The sequence below is a fragment of the Phyllosticta capitalensis genome (assembly GCF_038381095.1).
Source record: "Phyllosticta capitalensis strain CBS 128856 chromosome Unknown BKA78scaffold_3, whole genome shotgun sequence".
NCBI classification, from domain to species: Eukaryota; Fungi; Ascomycota; class Dothideomycetes; order Botryosphaeriales; family Phyllostictaceae; genus Phyllosticta; species Phyllosticta capitalensis.
Window position 1 is genome coordinate 2,394,367 of NW_027117441.1, and position 18,750 is coordinate 2,413,116.

General features: G+C 50.5%; 4 protein-coding genes across 4 annotated transcripts; 3 read left to right on the plus strand and 1 right to left on the minus strand.

The window, feature by feature from the left end:
* Positions 1-3,288: 3,288 nt before the first annotated feature.
* Positions 3,289-7,341, plus strand: BKA78DRAFT_367302 (uncharacterized protein; the record flags this gene model as incomplete). The annotated part of the gene is made up of 8 exons (XM_066892597.1): positions 3,289-4,337; positions 4,383-4,674; positions 4,722-5,106; positions 5,154-5,766; positions 5,815-5,922; positions 5,973-6,313; positions 6,589-6,646; positions 6,696-7,341. 8 exons carry the CDS (start codon positions 3,289-3,291, stop codon positions 7,339-7,341), a joined length of 3,492 nt encoding a protein of 1,163 aa, XP_066746903.1.
* A 3,454-nt stretch (positions 7,342-10,795) lies between these two features.
* Positions 10,796-11,370, plus strand: BKA78DRAFT_342257 (uncharacterized protein). The gene is made up of 2 exons (XM_066890376.1): positions 10,796-11,189; positions 11,242-11,370. The coding sequence occupies exons 1-2, from the start codon at positions 10,862-10,864 to the stop codon at positions 11,364-11,366; spliced, it is 453 nt and encodes a 150-aa protein (XP_066746904.1). The 5' UTR covers positions 10,796-10,861; the 3' UTR covers positions 11,367-11,370.
* Positions 11,371-12,127: 757 nt separating this feature from the next.
* On the plus strand, positions 12,128-13,705 carry BKA78DRAFT_293981 (uncharacterized protein; the record flags this gene model as incomplete). Its single annotated transcript, XM_066886278.1, has 1 exon — positions 12,128-13,705. One exon carries the CDS (start codon positions 12,128-12,130, stop codon positions 13,703-13,705), a length of 1,578 nt encoding a protein of 525 aa, XP_066746905.1.
* Positions 13,706-14,980: 1,275 nt separating this feature from the next.
* Positions 14,981-15,779, minus strand: BKA78DRAFT_293982 (uncharacterized protein; the record flags this gene model as incomplete). Its single annotated transcript, XM_066886279.1, has 2 exons — positions 14,981-15,664; positions 15,720-15,779. 2 exons carry the CDS (start codon positions 15,777-15,779, stop codon positions 14,981-14,983), a joined length of 744 nt encoding a protein of 247 aa, XP_066746906.1.
* Positions 15,780-18,750: the final 2,971 nt, after the last annotated feature.

Consider the following 18,750-nt stretch of genomic DNA (forward strand, 5'->3'; position numbering starts at 1 on the left):
CGGAAATGACGCAGTAAAATGCGCAAATGATCGGGGCAAGGAGTCCACGCATGCGGCAAGCAGAGCAAAGTCTTAAGGATGGGAGGGCGTGAACGAGGTTGCCCAGTGGTAGTGCGAGGGCGTCGAAGAGTATTACGTCAAACAGTGGCGACTTCCTCCGAAGGACCATTCCCGCGACGGTGGCGGCCCTCAGGTTTTGCTCTCCGCTCGAGTGGCGCGCGTAATTTCAAGACGTTTAGCTCGGCCTTTCGTGCCACTGGCAGTTGGTTCCACATGGACGGACGGATAGATAAAAAGAGCAGTCGAGTGGCCTTGGATTCGCGCTTGTGGTCGGCAGTGGGGTGTTGCAGTGGACGCAGAAGCGCCTGCGCCTTGACACCGTGGCACAAGTGCGAGTTACTCAACTGCTGAATAACGTAGAAGAGCTTGCATTCCTAGATGGTTAGGATGGCGAGAGTGATTAGGATGGCGAGAGCTCAGCGCTCTAAAAGAAACTCCAAGTCTGAGATGCGGTGCTTGGATGCTCCCTGTAGTTGTGTGCTCGCACTCAGTCGTTTGGCGATTTGGCTACACAGATCAGAAACATCAACACCAGGGCGAGGTGTTCGAATGCTCCCTGTAGATGTGTTCTCAGGCTTGGTTGTTTGCTGGAGTGGTTGTGGTGGTGAGCTCTGGGGCCATCAGCTAGTGGCTTACAGCCACTAGCGTGCAGCGCCTCAGTGGCTTGCCGCCGGGCGGGCGGGCATGCCCGCCCCGCCAAAAGGCCCCATCTGGTCCGTGCGCATCAACATCAAAAGTACTTTGGTAGGTAGCAGTTCAACAGACAAGCCTCAGACTGAATGAACGATGTCGTGAGCTGCGGTGTGCTTTCTCAAGAATTTAGAGCTTGGAGAGGAAAGCAGTTGCAAATTCAATGACAACTGTGTTGGTGACAGCAGGTCGACGTGGTTGCCTGAGGTCAAAATATTTGTGTGGGTGTGGCAAAGAGCGCCTTCCCTCTTGCTGGAATCGAACTCGCAACCTCCTTTTTCGGCTTGAGCACGCCCACACCACCTCCAGCCCAAAACATCAAAATGTTACACTCGAGACTCTGATCCAGTGCCCCAGAAGAGCAAAAAAACTTGAAGCACTCTTTGTGGTAGCGTGTCATCCTTAGTGCAGGGGCCATGCTAATCCTATTTAGGCGTTAGTTACGAGTTCAGCCAATTATACTGAGCGGTAAACTTACTTCTCTGTATCGTTTCAAATTGACCAAATGCCCGAAGGCAGAAGCGAAGGGTACTTTTGCAAAATATAAACTCACTAGGAAGGCGCACCCCACTTTCCCATCTCTTGGCCTGAGAGCAGGTTGGCAGGTGCCAAATGCACCTGCGCCAGCTGCTCTCAGCAACCCACCACATCACCATCTTGCCGATGATGCTGCGTGCGACGCATTGAGCATCGCTTTTCCATCTCTCAACCCTTTTTCGCATTCCAGGGCCGCCGACAGGGTCGTCTACCCGTCCAGTTTGCGAATGGAACGACGGTCGTAGAATCCAGGAATCGCTGTTCGCGCACCGGCTAGTCGCACCGTGGATCGCATCGAGCAGCTCGTTCGTCCGATGAAACCCTTCGCGCTCGCAGCACACCAGCTGCCAACGAAGATTGCGCGGGGATGGCCTTCGAAAAGTAAAGATGGTCAAGTGGTGTGGTTCGTTAGAGCCAGCCAGATGAGGGGTGAAATTACCCGAAGCCATCTGGAATGTGGGTACGCGATGCTCGCTTAACAACCAAGACGCCAGGCCAAATGCCGGCGGAGATGCCGACGACCATCAATCGACCTCATTGAACGAATCATTCTGACAGACAAATCTGGCCGAATTGCACCGGCGCAGTGCCTATGTCCTGCGGCCAAACGTTCGATCACTCCTTATGCGCGCTGGTACATTCCATTGCTTCACGCTTCTTTGCCCAATGCCACTCGACTCCGGCTTTCCAGCATGTCACGCAGTTAGACGATGGTTCTCAGACTTCTTGCAAAGGCTATGGAGCTCTTGAGTACGCCACAAACTTGCTGTCCCTGCACTAAGGATCTCACGCTACCACAAAGAGTGCTTCAAGTTTTTTTGCTCTTCTGGGGCACTGGATCAGAGTCTCGAGTGTAACATTTTGATGTTTTGGGCTGGAGGTGGTGTGGGCGTGCTCAAAGTGCAGTGCCGCGCTCCGCGCGTCACGCACTTTTCGGCCATCCAGCTTCAACGGCGGTGTCCAGGGGAGAGCAGACAGATGGCCTTTGGCAGCGGCGCTTGGAAGTGTGATGTCTCTCACCAAAAGTCCTCATCATGATCGTTCAATGCATTCGCAGTCCCTACAGCTCGACTCCAGACTTCGTCCTTCGACTCTTTCGAACGAGGATTTTTCCCAGGGCCTCTTTTCACTCTCTCCGTCCCTCTCCGTCCCTGTTCGCCGCATTTTAGCATTTGAGGACGCTCATATCCAACAAATTTTATCATCCTAATCTCACAGGTCGCGTCCAGGGTTCAAACGCTGCAACTTCTGGTAGGCGCAAGCTTGTCTAACGTCCACGCGTCTTTGGGGCTGTCTAATGCTGAATTTCGCGCCCCACGAACACGAGTTTGACGCCATGGCCTTCCTCCAAACAACGTCACTTGCATTGATCGTCCTTGCGAAAGGGCAGGGGCTTCTCTTTCGCCGTTGATCAAGCCGCAGTTAGGAAGTTGTGTGCAAACTCGTCAGCTCTATTTTAAAACACTGCGGCATGTGGCAGTGCGGTGTCTTCTGTCCCAGTTCTGTGTGACACAGCAGTTCGGCTGCCTTAGTGCCTAGGTGGCTTGGACTGGAAAAAGGCGATCGAGCAGCGCAGTGAGAGTTGGCCCCCTAGTGTGACATTCCACTACGAACGCCAGCCATCAAAATCCGAAGACGCGCTGATCTTGGCTGGTAGAGTGTTGCCACACTACGTTCTGAGAGGCCAATCGTCGGCGCATACACAATGGCGGCTCAAGTATCTTCTCCAGACCCTGCCTGAAGGACAAGGCTGAACCTGACTACGACGAGGACAAGCCCCCACTCCACCGGACATCAGAGGCTTCGACTTATTTTCTACAAAATACAAGAGATTTCTTTCCTGGCTAAAGAGTGGACGATGTTTGCCCCTCATCAACTTTGTTCCGTGCCTTCAGGAAGCATCCATCAGTATGACAGGCGACCCGAACCCTTGGAAAGATCTGCATAAACTGGATACGAGTGGCATCACAGTGAATCTTATCGACGTCGATGGTTCCGAAGATGCAGAATCCAACCTTGAATCGTAAGGTTCTTTCGAAAGTACAAATTTTAGCGTATCTGACATACTCAAGGAGCGATTACAACACGATCCAAAGCCAGAGTAGCCTGCTTGATGTCGAAGTCTTGTTGCCCGGTGGAGGAGGTCGTCACCAGGGTCAGGCATTCACGACCGAAAAAGTACCCAGGAACGAGGATTTTGGCGCAACTTACGACATTTGCGATGACTGCAACGCAAACGACAGAATCCTAGATTACTGCAATGGCTGCAACTTGGTCTTTTGCCCCGGATGTTGGAACCGACAGCTCCTTCACAAAAGGGGGCGCTTCTCACCTGGAGGTGTTCCTCATGAAAAGTCGAATGCGTCGATTGCCCGGAAGGTGTCGCGGACTTTTAATCCGCCCACAGAGCCGTCGCTCAGGCAAAAGCTGCACTTCGACGATTCCAAGACCGCTTGGTTTGGCATCCAACGTCCAGATTTCGGCCGTCCGGTATTCCAAGACTATGGACGGTTTGCAGACTTGATGAGAAGCACAAAGAGACCATCCGCTACCCCCGGAAACTTCCATCGGCAAACCTCCGACTGTCGGCTTTCCAATGATTCACGGACTCCTAGCCTGGTCTCTTTTGTCGGCGAAACTGGTCATGGCAAGAGCACCCTCGTGAAACTGCTCATTGACCTCCAAAAGGTTGGATCCGATGACGTGGAGCACCCCACGCCCGTCGTTGGCGAACCAGGGGTCCTCGACCCTACTTCAGCAGACGTCCATCTGTATTCCGACCCATCCACAGCTCAGGACGATAATCCCATTCTTTTTGCCGACTGTGAGGGCTTGACTGGAGGCTCACGACCGCCGGTTAGTGCTGTGATGAAACAGAGGTTTGGGACTTTTGGTACGCGAGATGAAAACACATCAAGCCATGCGATTCCCCTCTCGTCCAGAGAAATCACTTGGGACTGTGCAAGCAGAGAAGTTGCCGTCACGAACCTTTATCCTCGCCTTCTTTACACCTTTTCCGACGTTGTGGTCTTCGTCTTGAAGAATCATCGGTGAGTGAGCCACTAGATGATTTCGCATGCGCTCATTATTTGCAGTGTTGTCGAGAATGTTTTGGAAAAGCTGGTGGGCTGGGCTGCTTCTGCCATTGAGACATCATCCAACCAGCCGCTTCTCCCTCACGCCATACTCGCTCTCAACGCCGAGGACTACAACATCAATGAATCGCTCTGGGACATAAAAGCCGCCACCACTGACATGTTGAAATCATTGGAGAAGACAGTTGATCAAAACGAGACATTTAAACAAGCCGCTCAATACTGGCGCGAGAGGGACAGGCAGATTGAGACTGTTGAGCAGCTAATGCTTTGCTACTACAGCTCTATCCAAGTGAGAAACCCAACAACGGCGAATTGCTGTAAGTCTAATGGGTCCAGGTCATCCGAATCCCACGACAAAGGCGGCCGAAGCTCGTCCACGAGCAGATTGGGAATTTGTACAATGCCATCCGGGAAGCCTGTCTGGCAGCTCGGCTCCAAAGGGAAGAGCTGCGCATGCTTCTCGAGGTCGAAGAGCTCCAGTGCTATCTCGACCAAGCCTTCGACCATTTCGCCCGCGTGGTGGACAAACCTTTCGACTTCGTCAGCGCATCACGGTTGCACAGCCCGATTCCACTCGATTTTGGTGGAAATATTCTCAAACTGGTCCTGAAGGTGATGGACACATGGCAAGACAAGACGAAGCCCAAGCAGGTTTTCGACGTTCTAAGCTACGTGGTCGCGTCTGCCATCATGTTGGACGTGGCGCGCACCAAGAAAAAAGGTAAGGCGGTCCTCTCTAGCTACGACTGTTTCTCACAAAGAACGCAGGTCGAATCGACACGATATTTCCCCAGTACAACGAGCAGTTGGAAAATGCCCTGGAAACTTTTTGCAACAGCCACTGGCCGTGTGAGTATGTCACGGACAGTGGTGCGCGCTGCGTCAACGTCCGCAATGGCCATTCAAAAGGGCACCAGACCAAAGATGGTAGGGTTCTGGCCGCTGGTGACTACGCTTCGCGATTTTCCTTCCAAGGCTACCACCAAAGCTTCAATATCAAAGTATATTTTGCTCTCCAGCAGCTTTTGGAGTACCTGGAGCTAGAAAAGAAATTTGGAAAAGAGGAGAAAGAAGCCGCTGCCCGGATACATCAGCAAATCTTGTCGGTCTTCTATCGCCGATGCGCGCGAGAAGATGTTGGCCCCAACTTCATCAGTCATTCTGCCTGCTTTTGCTGCTTGTTCGAAATGCCGGAGCATTCCTTGCCGTGTGGACATGTATTCTGCACGTCTTGCGTCAAGGCCTACGGGAACGCTTCTGGCAAGAACGAGTTGACAATTCAGGCGTGTCCGCTTTGCAGCAGCGATGCTGGCCCAGTTTGGTCACATAAGATAGGTTTCAAGCCGGAGACTGCTGGTGTTCGTATACTGAGTTTGGACGGGTAAGTTTCGACGCACTTTGTTTCGAAAAGAGACTGACCCTTTTGGAGAGGTGGGATCAGAGGAATTGTCGAACTCGAGGTGCTCTGGCAGATAGAGCAAGCACTGGGCGGGAAGTTGCCCATACAACGCTTTTTTGATCTCATCGTTGGGACGAGGTACGTGAAGATCCTCTCTCGAACTACAATACTGATGTAAACGACTGCAGCACGGGAGGACTTGTTGCCCTCGGCCTAGCAGCCAAGGAGTGGTCGGTCAAGGAGTGCATCGCCCGTTTCGAAACCTTGTGCAAAAAGGCTTTTACACGCCGCACGGGAGGTCGCCTTCCACTTTTTGGCTGGGTAATCGAGAACCACCACCAATCTATCTACGAGACGAAGCCCCTCCAGGAAGCTTTGATAGAAGCTTTTGGCAAGGATGATTTCCTCTTTGGCGGAAGTCGCACTGCGCATCACAGCAGCTCTGTCAAGGTTGCAGTGACTACCACGTCGGCGGCCACGGGGACTCCAGTAGTTATTTCAAACTACAATCGGCCAAACTCTGGTAAACGTAAGGAAATTTCCGCACAGAGCGGGACAAAAGGAACGTCAACTCCAGGTTCTGATGCAAAAGTCGCTTGGCACAAATTTAATGTCCAAACCACCAAGTCAAGATGTGTGTAGACAGGGAGCATTCATGCACCTTGCTACCGAAAGACTTGGACATTTGGGTTCGGAAAAGGATGGCGACAGGGAGCATTCAAGCACCCGTACCCCGACTTAGAGTTGACGTTTCTTTGCCCCCCACTGTGGCCGCCTGTGCAAGTGCTTGCTAACAGTCTTTAGTCTCATACCACTTTCAACGGCCTGAAGACCTTCAATCAGAGCTTAAAATTTGGGAAGCGTAAGTACATACACCCGGTCATTAACAAAAGCTGATCATTCCGGGGTAGAGCACGCTCAACATCTGCAGCGCCTCGGTATTTCAAGTCATTCGAGCACAGTCCTTCGCAACAAGTGTATCTCGATGGCGCCATCTACCACAACAATCCAATTGCTATTGCAGAGCGGGAGCGTAGACTAATTTGGCATGCGCGGCCCTCCGAGTCCCCTGACATGGTCCTCTCGATTGGGACTGGTGCTTCGCCAAATTTGCACCGCGAAGGATCTCCAGTTTCGCCCTCTATCCGCAACGGTGGGATGATGGACTACCCCAAACGACTGTTTAACATTCTCAGGGGCGTTCTCAACACGTCATTAGACTGCGAAAGAATTTGGAACGAGTTTTTGACTGGCCTTCCGGACTCGTCTGAGGAGTCGAGGTTCATACGCATCAATCCCGTGTTGAAAGGAAATGTTCCTCAGCTTGACGCTGTTGGTCAGATGATGCCACTCCAAAATTTTGTGCGAAATGAGGCACTGCGTACCGATGAAGAGCTCAGGTACAGGCGCATCGCCATGCGTTTGGTTGCCACATGCTTCTACTTCGAGCTTCACGGCGAGATAGCTCAGAACAATGTTGTTCGTGGTGAGTGTAAGCAAAAAAGGCCACGGAGACGCAAACTGATTTGCTCCAGGGACAATCGAGTGCCGTTTTGAAGAAGGATCCAACGAGCTACGCGAGCTCGGCTTACTTCTCGCATCATGGACGTACCAGATGAGACGACCTCCTGTGTTTACCATCAAGGAACGAAACTCCGCCGGTGCCAGCATGGAAATCATCATCACCGACCAGGTCCTTCAATGCATGATAAAACAGTCACTCTTTGCCGTGTCTACGGTAGGATTGCAGCTCACGAACAAATGGGCAACACTCGATATGCGCATCGATTTTGGCGAGTGCGAGATATATCCACTCAGTGGTTTCCCGAGACAGCTTTTTCATGAGCAACAAGGTAAGCGACCATGAGCTACCTCCACAGAGGATCGCAGAAGAAATTTTGCCTCCAAAGCGGTGCGGGGTGTGCTTGAATGCTCCCTGTATCTCCCCTTTTACAAGCTCAAATGTCTAAGTTCTTCGGGAGCAAGGAACTTGATCACTCCCGGGATACACGGATCCTGATTTTCAACTCGCTAGACGACGAAGTCCAAGAACGCAACTACAAGGAGCATTCGAGCCACCCCCCACTCCGAAGTTGCCATTACTTTTACAACCCTCTGTGCCTCGAAATCATCTGCTGACATCCATTCTTGGTACAGTCTCACGGAGCGCGACAGTGCATGGATCTCGCACGCGCTTGAACCGCCCAATAAACGAGCAGAGGCCAACGGAATGGAAACCACCAGTGGCTGCCGCGCAGCAGCATGAGTCTTTGGCAAGCTACTCGCATGCGCCTCCTCTCATCGGAACTCAGACGGAAGAAGACATTGAAGAAAGCCAAGGTCCGCCAATTTCGAACCCACGCGATTATCTGCGAAACGCGCAGCGGCTTCTCCGACACATGATCCATCGGAAGACAGCAGCTGTTAGTGAGCCACAGGCAACACACTCAACGCTCGAGTCTTCAGTCGTGCCCGGCTACTGCGAGGCTCCGACAACACCACTGAGGCGCGCAGCAGATGAGTCACGCGCATACTGCGAGTGGTGCGCGGAACTTGAAGCCCCAGTCCAGCCGCCTGTCGAGCTTGAAGTCCCAAGTACCACGATTCCTGAGTTGGCTTCTTCGTCTCTGGAGCGCACGCCGCGATCTACTCCCTTGCAGTCGCCGACAAACTGGCCTCTCAGCCCTAGGACTGGACCAACGCAGCGTCAGGACTTGGAGTATTCCGAAGATATTTTCAGCGGCGCTAGCGGCGCTAGAATGCCAACAAGAACCTTGACCGTGCGTCCTATGCGGCCTGAGACATCATCTCCGTCTTCATACGACAGATCTTCAAGGACGTGGTCAAGCTCAGACTCAACTCATCCTGCCGGTACGTGGTTTTGAAATACAGACTGATTTCAATGCGGTCTTGCTGTGCGTTTCATCTTGTGGGCTGCAGATGACTGTAATGTGGCGGGAAGACATGGAATAGCTCACAGATTTTAGTGTTTTTCTATTCATCCTTATCCCTCTCTACCTCATGTATATTCTTTCCTTCTCAGAAATAACTATGCTTCGATCCAAACACTTGTCGCGACAGTCGATGCCAGTTTGACTCACTTGGCAGCATACAAGTGACGGAGGGTCTCATTGGCGCCTTTCAAATTCAGTGGGTTGCAAAAACAATGGCGACCCCAAAGCGGTGTAGAGTGCTCGAATGCTCCTTTCATCCGTGTTTTTGGACTCAGTTGTTTGGTGAGTTAGCCTCGTCTCATGTGCCCAAATTTTGAAATTAAGACATGTGTACAGGGAGTGATCGAACGCCTTGCTCCCCAAAGACTTGGACATTTGAGCTTGTTGAAGGAAAGCTACAAGGAGCATTCAAGCACCCAACACCGCCGTGGAGTCGTCGTCTCTTTTGCGACCCACTGTGGAGGCAAGCTTCCCTTCACCATCTCTGTCGCGCCTGCCGCAGATAACATGACGGCCATCAAGCGACAATGCCTTGGCCACCAAGTCGCGCCCCCTTCCGACATATGTCGCGATGACATACTCGGAGCGCGTCGCTTGAGGAAGGAGCCACTGGATGGCTCTCCACCTCTTGCGACCAGGCATCCCTCCACCTAAGCGTCACTCTCATCTGTCATCGACCTACGAGTCAACGCGCCTTTCGCATCCCACCAAGCGATCGCTTCTTGCGACTCCAATGCTTTTTATCGACGATCGCATTTTCCGCGCTGTCAACGCCGAGTGCATTCAACGCGAGGGCGATCCTTGCGCTGTCAACGTACAAGTAAGCGCCTGCAAAGCTCGAAAAATTGCAGCTACTGACTTTCCGTTCAGAACGCACCCCTGGCGGGCAAATTGACGTCTTCCAGGGTGAAATCAAAACGGCGGCCCAAAAGTTCGTAGACAGAGCCGACGCCCTCGATGTCATCCTCACACATTTCTCCCAGTCCTCTCGTCAACCTTGTCCTTCAGAATACATACCCAAATCAGCAACCGCGACGACGCCAACGCGTTCCTGATCTACACTATGGAAGCCTTGCGCAACTCACCAAGCACCCATTGCGCATGGATTGACAAAGAGTCTACGGAACTGAAGCTTCGCATGGGCGGAAGGATTTTCCAACCAACCCGCCAAGACAGATTGACCATGAGCATCGTACGCTCCATGGCGACCGAGGATTCTTTAAAATCTGGGGACTTTCTCGAAAAGGTGACCATCACAGCGTTCGGCACGCAATCTCCAACCAAACCTTTGGCCACGCATGATGTTTGAGAACTACAAGATCTAGCTTGTTACCTCCGAGTCTCCCTGCTCCTTGACCACGACGATGTCGGGGCAGTCTGCGAGGAAGCCAGAAGAGCTGGGCTTGTTTGGGGAGTCAGCAGAAATGACACTCTGCATTTCAGAAAGCGGCATCTACAGGATCTTGTGCGACAATCCCTCGAGCAGCCGATGCAAGCCATGCTTCTGCAGCAAGTCAAGGCCGCGATGTCCGACAACAAAAAGCTCATCCAATTGGCCAATACTTATGATCTTCAACTACTCAATAGGACACTCGCGGGCAAGCAGATTTTGTTGCTCCACGTGGGCGGTCGCGAGTGGCAGGCCTTCTGCCATGACCACACTCTCTCGGCCATCTTCACACCTGCACTACCCTCGCCGGCCTATCCACAGACAATTGTTTCACGGACCGTGCGATCGCTGCCCGTCACAATTGCATGGCGATCTGCTTCACCCGCGAACTTAGCAAGGAAGAGATCGATGTCGCTGTGGATTGCTTGTGGCATGCTGCAAAGCTTCGGAACTTAGGAGAGTCACCGTCACTGAATGTTGCCTGCGCACATCACCTTGGTTCCGTCCCGATGGGTTGATACGAGTCGGGATTATTGATTCTCTGCGAAGTCCAATGCTGCGGCTAGCTTTGACATCGAAGCCAATCGGCAATCGTTCAGAGACTTCAGTCAACGGTCTTGGCCTTGTAAAGGCAAGCACTGAAAACGTACAACACGTCACCATTGTTCTGTTCGTGCGAAGGTCGAGAAACGACGCATACCATTCGACATCACAGCTTCGACAACTTTGTACCATGATTGAAACAATGCCAGAGTTCCTCAGGGATCATGGGAATTCGACGGTGCTCATTCTACACGAGCTTTGCTCAAGCTCAGCGCATCCCATGTCTGATAGACGAATCTTCAACTTCATTCCGGATGAGGATCCGGTCTGGCTTCTGACTACCAACCCCGACCGCCTCACACGAAGGAGGGAAGAAGTTCTCTCGCTCGCGCAAATGTTTTCCGCCACTGGAGGTGGTTGGCTGACCACGGGTATTCAAGACAACGACCCTCAAGTTTCAGATTGGGTTCCAGTTGATGAGGCGTCAGCGTCGATCGTTCAAAGACAGCTTGAAGATGGTAAAGGCTTCGAAGAAAAGCAAACATAGGAAACTGGCTAACGAATCATCAGGCCGAAGGAGAGCCCTGATATGTGCGAAGAATAATTTCCTGATTCCACTGCTATGTCAGAACACAGGAGCACAGGGAGCATTCATGCCCATGACAAATCAGAGACAATTTGCAGACAAGTGGTGATGGCTGGCTCACATCTGGAGTTTTACACAATGATGTTGAGCCATCAGACTGGCTTGTAATCAATGAATATATCGCCCCATTAATAGAGACTCAGCTCCAATCAGGTATGATGTTCCTTTTCACCTTGGACTATAGCTAATAGACCTATAGGAAGAAGAAAAGCATCAGAATTGAGTCTTTACGGTCGCGTGATGGCTACAGTGACGCGTTTCCACGCTAAGACGAGGGCGCCAGACCTTCAGCAAGTCAGACACCTTCGCGAGGTAATAGATGCCGCTTTCAGCACACACACCATTGAGAGTATACTCCTGTGTCTCCGGATCTCCAAGAACTCGAAAATCGGGGATTCCACTTTCTCTACGTCCTTGTTCCGACAACAAGAGTTCCTCGACGCCGTCGGTCCTGAGTAAAAGCTCTCTACAAAGATGGCCACAAGGAGCATTCAAGCATACGGGCCTGGTGTTAGACAACTTAGTCATTTTGCTTGAACTCTGCCCCGGCTCAGCCCATCCTATGCGCTACAGCTCAATCACAAGACCGGCAGAAAAATCTGTGATGAGGTCCAGAAAATCGGATACGTTTGGGGGAGTTCATCAAGTCCGCCGCTCTAGTGTGGACAGACTCCGCGCCTTCGAAGTCTGGTTCAGGACTGCCTCGAGCAACCAGCACGCGACGACGTTCTTCCACAGGTTAAAGCGGCTCTTCACGACAAAAAGCAATTGTAAAACTTGACAATTGAAATTTCAGCAGTCAACAGACCCATGCCAGGAAGCCACTTCATTCTCTTGCATGCCAGCGGTCGGGAATGGCAAACGTTCTGCCGGGAGAACACTCCATCCATCTTTCTTGCGCCTCCAATCCCTGAACCAGCTACTGAACAAGCTTTGACCTTTCATGACCGGTCAATCGCCACCCGTCCAAATTGCATGGCCCTACAGTTTTCACGCATGCCCACGAAAAGGGCAGTCGATTCGATCGTTGCCCACGTGCGACAGCTTGCATTGCTCCGTGATAATGCAAAAATAACCATCACTGAGCCTCGCCTCAATACCGACGAATGGTTTCAGTCTGATGGTGTTGTGCGCGTCACAATCATTGACAAGCTCCTCAGTCCGCTCATGAGGGCCGCAATCACATCCAAGAGGGGCGATCAACAGGAAGAGCTCCAAGTGAAGAATCTGGTACGGTTCAATGCTCACGATGGGCGGATTACCATCATCTTCTTCATTCGGAGATCTCGTGACGATGCCTACTTCTCCACGTCATTACTCCGACAGCTCTGTACGATGCTTGCCTCAATACCAGAATACCTACGCTCACATGGAAACATGAGGGTTCTAATCCTCAATGAACTATGTTCCAGCTCGGCGCATCCGATGCAGGACCGTCAGATCCTCCGGTTTGTCGTAGACACAGAGCCAGTTTGGGTTATGACCACGAATCCAGATCGCCTGACTAGACGAAAGGACGAGGTCATCCCCTTGATCAACTGTTTTGAAGCTACTAGTGGTGGCTGGTTGTTCTCGGGTATCCAAGACGACAACTTTCAAATTTCAGACTTTGTGATCATTGACGCTACCATTGCTCCAATCGTTGAGGAGCAGCTGGAAACTGGTAGGACAGAGCAGCACATGCTGATTCCTTGGGCTAACCTCTTTCAAGGACGACGGAGAGCTTTGGAGGTGGGCTTCTACTCGAGAATGAGGACATCCATCGTCCGACTGTTGAACGAGCACCAAAAAGACCCCAATTTTCCGCAACTCAAGAGACTTCGCTCGGCATTGCGGCTTACCTTCCGAACACATGAGATTGAGCATATCCTCCTCTGCATCAAGGTATCACCCAGTACCAACATGCACGAGGGTACCTTCTCGACGTCCTTGACTCGCCAGCAAAAGTTTCTCGAGGCAATTATCCCTGGAGATCTTCCTACAACGATTATACGTGGCAAAGGCGTCTCCGCATACGACGGCTCTTTTATGGCATCTCTACAAGATACTGTCCAAAAGCTCGACAAGAATACAGCAATCCTTTCAGCTTCCTTGGACCGCATGACGAGGGCTGCAGACGGACCGGTTCAGCTATCATCCTTCTTGAAAGAGATTGAACAAACTACTACACACAGGCACCTTGCTATGTCTCTCCTGTGGGACACCAAGACCAGCATGCCAGCACCACCAAATGGACCTGGAGGTCTCTATTGCCAGCCATGTTCACGCAGAATGAGAAACAATCGAGACTGTGCAACTCCACAATGTCCAAACAAAGCTGTCGTCAACCAGACTTTATGCCTAGTGCCTCGAAGAGCGGCAAGACGGACACGTGGAGAAAATGCATGACGCCCGACTGTGACGGTGCAGCTCCAGTCGGTTATGGCAAGTATTGTTTGAAATGCAGAAACAAACAATCCGAGGTGAGCCGCAAGAGGACCACGATGACTCCTCACGTCACGAAACAATTGGCGGTACGGAACAAAAGACGAAAAGGACGCGCACAAAGGCGCAGTCGCTGCCAACGCCGCCAAAGCAATGTGCATCGCCAAATTGCTCGGGTGTCGCAGCCAAGAATAGGAAGAAGTGTTGGTCTTGCATCAACAAGGCCAAACGCGAAAATCAAGAGACCCAAGAGCGCCCCTACAGAAAATGTGCTGCAGAAGGGTGCGATCAGGATGCGCCTACCGGCGGATCACACGGTAAATATTGCTGGAGATGCCACAAGAAAAGACAACGGAAGAAAGAGTGAGAACAAGTTGGGCCAGAGGTGCTTGAATGCTCCCTGTACCTATCTTACTACATGCTGAAATAACCAAGTCTCTGAGTGGTAAGGCGCATGAATGCTCCCTGTGCGCGTACATTTCGACTTAGCCGTTCAAAATGTTATCGCGACTTTAGACTAAACCTCGCACCTTGTACCTTGTGAAGACCTGTTGCCAAAAGCCAAATCTTGAAATTGGAAATGTTCAGGACGTCCGACGTACGAATCCGGTTACCCTTTTTGGCCTTCCCAACTACTTGACACCAATCTTTCCGCACTTGTCGCCAAAAGCCAACTTCTCAGAATTGAAATTTTGCAAGACGTCCAAAGTTGCACAATCCCCCGGTTCCTTTCAGCCTATACAACCTTCTGCGTCCTAATTCAGCAATGTCATTGCAACTCCAAACATAGCAAGATGAATAATTGTTTGGCAGAGGTCAGCCCGCTCCGCTGTTTAAATACCTTCAAATCTTTCGAGTTCCAGCTCATCTACTCCATCCTATGGATCATCCTGAGCCTTTTTGAAAGATATGGACTTGTTTACATCTATCTGAAAATTTGAATTATCAGTCCATTTGAAACTGATCCATCGTCGAGGTCAGCTATTAGCAAGACCATACTGATGAAATTATCCCAAGATTGAAATCTGTCAATGTGATGTATGGTTCATTCCGTCGTTATTCTGAAAATATGTATCCAGAGGCTGCCGCCAAATACCTTGAAAACGTACCCAATATGTGCCTTTGGGCCGTATTCGTCACATATTTTTGAGACCTTTACCGGGTCATAGTCCTTCCTTTTCTTTTGAGAAACCTTTTCCGTGCCTGTCCAACACAAAGCCATTGCTACCCTAGACCAGCTCAAGATGCCTCAAAAGCCTCGCCAAGGCGGAAAGGCAATTCAGCACCGAAGCTTGCGACCAATTGGTTGCCAGCCTCAAACATCTCGGTGGTCTTTTGATGAAGATATTTGAGCCCAAAGACCTCCCCACCACCAATCCAGAGCTCGCGGATTGCAGTGATGATCTTTTGCAAGACATCTTTGTGCTCCGGGTGCTTTTCCATCATCTCGAAAAGAGCGTTCTGCGTCTCCTTGATCTCGTCCTTCAAGCGACAGAACCATAGGTATTTCTTGTAGTCGGGGCTCTGTGTGATGTTGTGGAGAAGTTCCTGCTGCCGCTTGTTCAGCTCCTGCCTGGTCGTTTCGTCATCATCTGTTGCAGCCAGTTCCAGGTCTTGCCAAGGTCCGAAATTGAAATTCTTCTCGACCCATTCGTTGTCGGCTGGAGTCCATTCGAAGTACGGTGCGGACGACAGCTCTTCGAGGACACATTGGAGCTCCGCCTCGGTATTGCTGACATCGTCCGGGTTCGAGGGTTGTCCGTTGTCAATTGTCTTGCAAATCTCCCAAAGTCCCATGCCATCCATCATCTTATCCCAGACCAGGGCGCACTTGGAGATGAGCGTTTGATAGACCCTCAAACCGTGGATGTTTGCCTGAGTGCAACGAGAATCGACACACGATTCCAGATGATCCTCGGTAGACTGTACGTATGGGTTCAGCGTTGGGTATCGAATAAGGTTGCAAACAATTGTTTACCTCGGATGCAGCCGACATTGGACTCGATGATAGCGTGCTTGCCTTGTCTTCGTGTTCCATGTTTGTGGACTGAAGATGCTTGTTGTTAGATCTAGATTGGATGGGGACCTGAAGATGGCTCACAGCGTACTCCTTGATTGTTGATGTCTGCAGCGCAGAGTTAGAATTGCAATTTCTTTAGAAATTGGAAAAGAAGTTGAAAAAGTTTGGAGTTGGGGGAGCAGAGGCGAAGTCGAGGGAGCAATAAGTAGTGCGGTGGCTTACTCAGGAGGGCTCAAGTAGGCAATAGCTTCATCGACCACTGCCTAATAAGGCTGCGGCTCTGAGAATTGATATTGCCGATCTTGACTTGCGTGTGGTGATTTGAAGAAGTTGAAGCTGGAAAATTGCAATTTCTTGCTACGTTTGACGTTGCAACGAAAGTACTGGATTAGAGTGAAGATTGTTGTGTTGGCCGAAAAGGGGAATTGGGGGTTTCTACAACTTCGGACGTCCTGAACGATTTCAATTTCCTGAATCGATTCTTGGCAACAGATACGTAAAGGCCGAAAAGGGTAACCAATCTGGGATTTTATAACTTCGAACGTCTTGGACGTTATCCAGACACCTTTAAGCCGTTAACACAGCGTCTTAGTGTCATTGAAAAGGTATCAAAGAAAATTGATATTAGGATTGCAATTTTTAAGGGGGGCCGAGTCCGCCAAAAGGGGTAATCCAGGAGGTGTACAACTTCTAACGTCTTGGAAATTATCCAGACGCTTTCATGCCGTTAAAGCAAGGTCTTGGTATTATTATAGAGATACTGAATTGGTCACGCTCTCCTAATAATTGCAATTTTGATTGCAACTCTGAAGGATAGTCAAATTAGCTAAAAGGAGTAATCTAGGAGATTTATAACTTCTAACATCTTAGACATTATCCAGATGCCTTCAGGCTGTTTTCCAGTCGTTTTGAGGTCATTTTAAAGACGCCGAATAGGCTACCTTCGTTTGCAAATTGAAATTAAAATTGCAATCCTTAGAGACGGCTGACTCGTCCGAAAAGGGTAATTCACAGCTTTTACAACTTCTGACATCCTGGACATTCCTCTCCAACTCCTCTACCATCCATTCCCCTTAAGGCAAAATTGCAATTCTTAAACCTCCCTTTACATATTATCTTAGGTTGATAAAGGGTACGCCAAAAAGTTGGTTGCAGGGCGGTAAGCAACGCAATAGGGGCCCTAATTGCGTTGCGTTGCCCTGGGCAATTGTTAGTACTAATTGCGTTGCGCAACTAGGGGTTGAATTATGTTGCGTTGCCTCAATTGCTAAAACTGGCTACTATATATAAGGGGTATATTCTTAGGCGTATCACCCCTTAGACTAGTGAGTAAGCAATTAATTAGGTATAAACTCAGCGCGTATAGATATTAGTCTATATGTAAGGGCCTGGATAAGGTAATTATTTGAAATAATTGCCTTATCCAGGCCTGGAATACTTGAAACCCCCCTAAATTCCCTACTTAGCAACTCAGCAACGCAATCTGACCCCCTAGTTGCGTTGCGTTGCCCAAACCAGAGGCCTCAATTGCGTTGCATTGCGTTGCATTGCGTTGCGTTGCGCAACTCAATTGCGCAACTTCAGCAATCAGTTGTGTTGCCTACTACCCTGGTTGGTTGCACTATTATCCCCCTCTTTCTTCTTATCTATGTTTATTCGAGGTTTACGTTCCAAATGGTGCGTCTTAAAAAGCTTTTAGATAGCTGTTCACGGGAGCATATGGAGCAGATAGGGTAGATGGAGCAGAACGGTGGGACGAGGCACAGACAGGCACATGTGGGAGAACAGGGGTAGTTGAATTGGCAACCGACGAGAGACAGGTTGAGTTAGCAGAAGCATTGATAGCCAGGAACAGGACATCACCAAAGACTGAGATGCTACTAATGAGCAAGCAAACGGATCAGAACCAGGGGATAACTCAGAAATGACCAAGTAATGGCAGCGAAACTGACGAGCCGGACGCTATCCCATACTGCAACCAGAAACGGGACATCAAGCACTAGCGATAAAGAAAGTTGGCAGGCAGTCTATTGACGATCTACTGGCCTCGAGCAGGCCCCTCCGCTCTTGTTTTGCATGGATTACTGCCTCTAGCCTTATTTACAAGGTCCAGATCCTATTTGTATCCTACCCCCTTATCCAGCTCGCGACTTGTTCCTGGAGCCAATCTGACATCACTCTCAAATATCAATACGTCTCACCTTCTCTGTCCTGTGTGGTTGTGTATTCCATGGAGCGCCATAGCTATCTGCCTCGACCTTCCCTGACGAGTCAAAGCCCACTGACTCGCCCCGAAGCCAAAAACGCTTACTACAACCATGATTATCAAATCCTGGATACTGTGCCGGATCTGCCAAGGTCGTCCAGCAACTCGAGAATCTTTTGGTTTAGGGTCTGGATGCCGAGTTTGTCCATGAGATCATGGCAGCGTGCAGTCATGGCAATGGCATCTTTCTCTATATCGATCGTCTTGCGCGTTACCGCTGACTCCTTCTGCTGAGATCGGAGTGTTGTGTTTCTTTGCCTCGAGCTCTTGCGAGGCCGCTTTGTGGTGCTTGATCTGGGCAATCAAGCGCTCTTTCTCGGCTTGGATGTGCTTCTCCCCGGCTTCAGTCTGGAATGTGTGAGTCTTGGGTACCGTTCCTCTGTGCGTGGCTTCCGTACCTGCCTGGCAGTCTTTACTGGATCGACAAGGGCATCATCCCGTGAGTTGGGAAAATCCACAGATTGGCCGCCCATATCATGTATTGTGAGTGTAACGTGAAGAATGATCTGTATAGTGGCAGAGGGTGCTTAGAATTTCCAGTAAACGACGGGGTTTGGTGTTAATCAGAGCTGGCACACCAGCTGAATTTGTGTTTGCCGTTGTGCAATGGCAGCTGTCAAATCTATCACGTGGTGAGTATCTACTATTGGAAACGGTACATGCTGTACTGACTCTCGTGTGCCACAGGGTCCAAAGAGAAAAGACTACACAAGCACTGTCGAC

Coding starts and splice junctions, on each gene's coding strand:
- BKA78DRAFT_342257 (XM_066890376.1), top strand. CDS start 10,862: ATGATTGAAACAATGCCAGAGTTCCTCAGGGATCATGGGAATTCGACG. Junction 11,190..11,241: donor TCAAAGACAGCTTGAAGATG/GTAAAGGCTTCG, acceptor ACGAATCATCAG/GCCGAAGGAGAGCCCTGATA.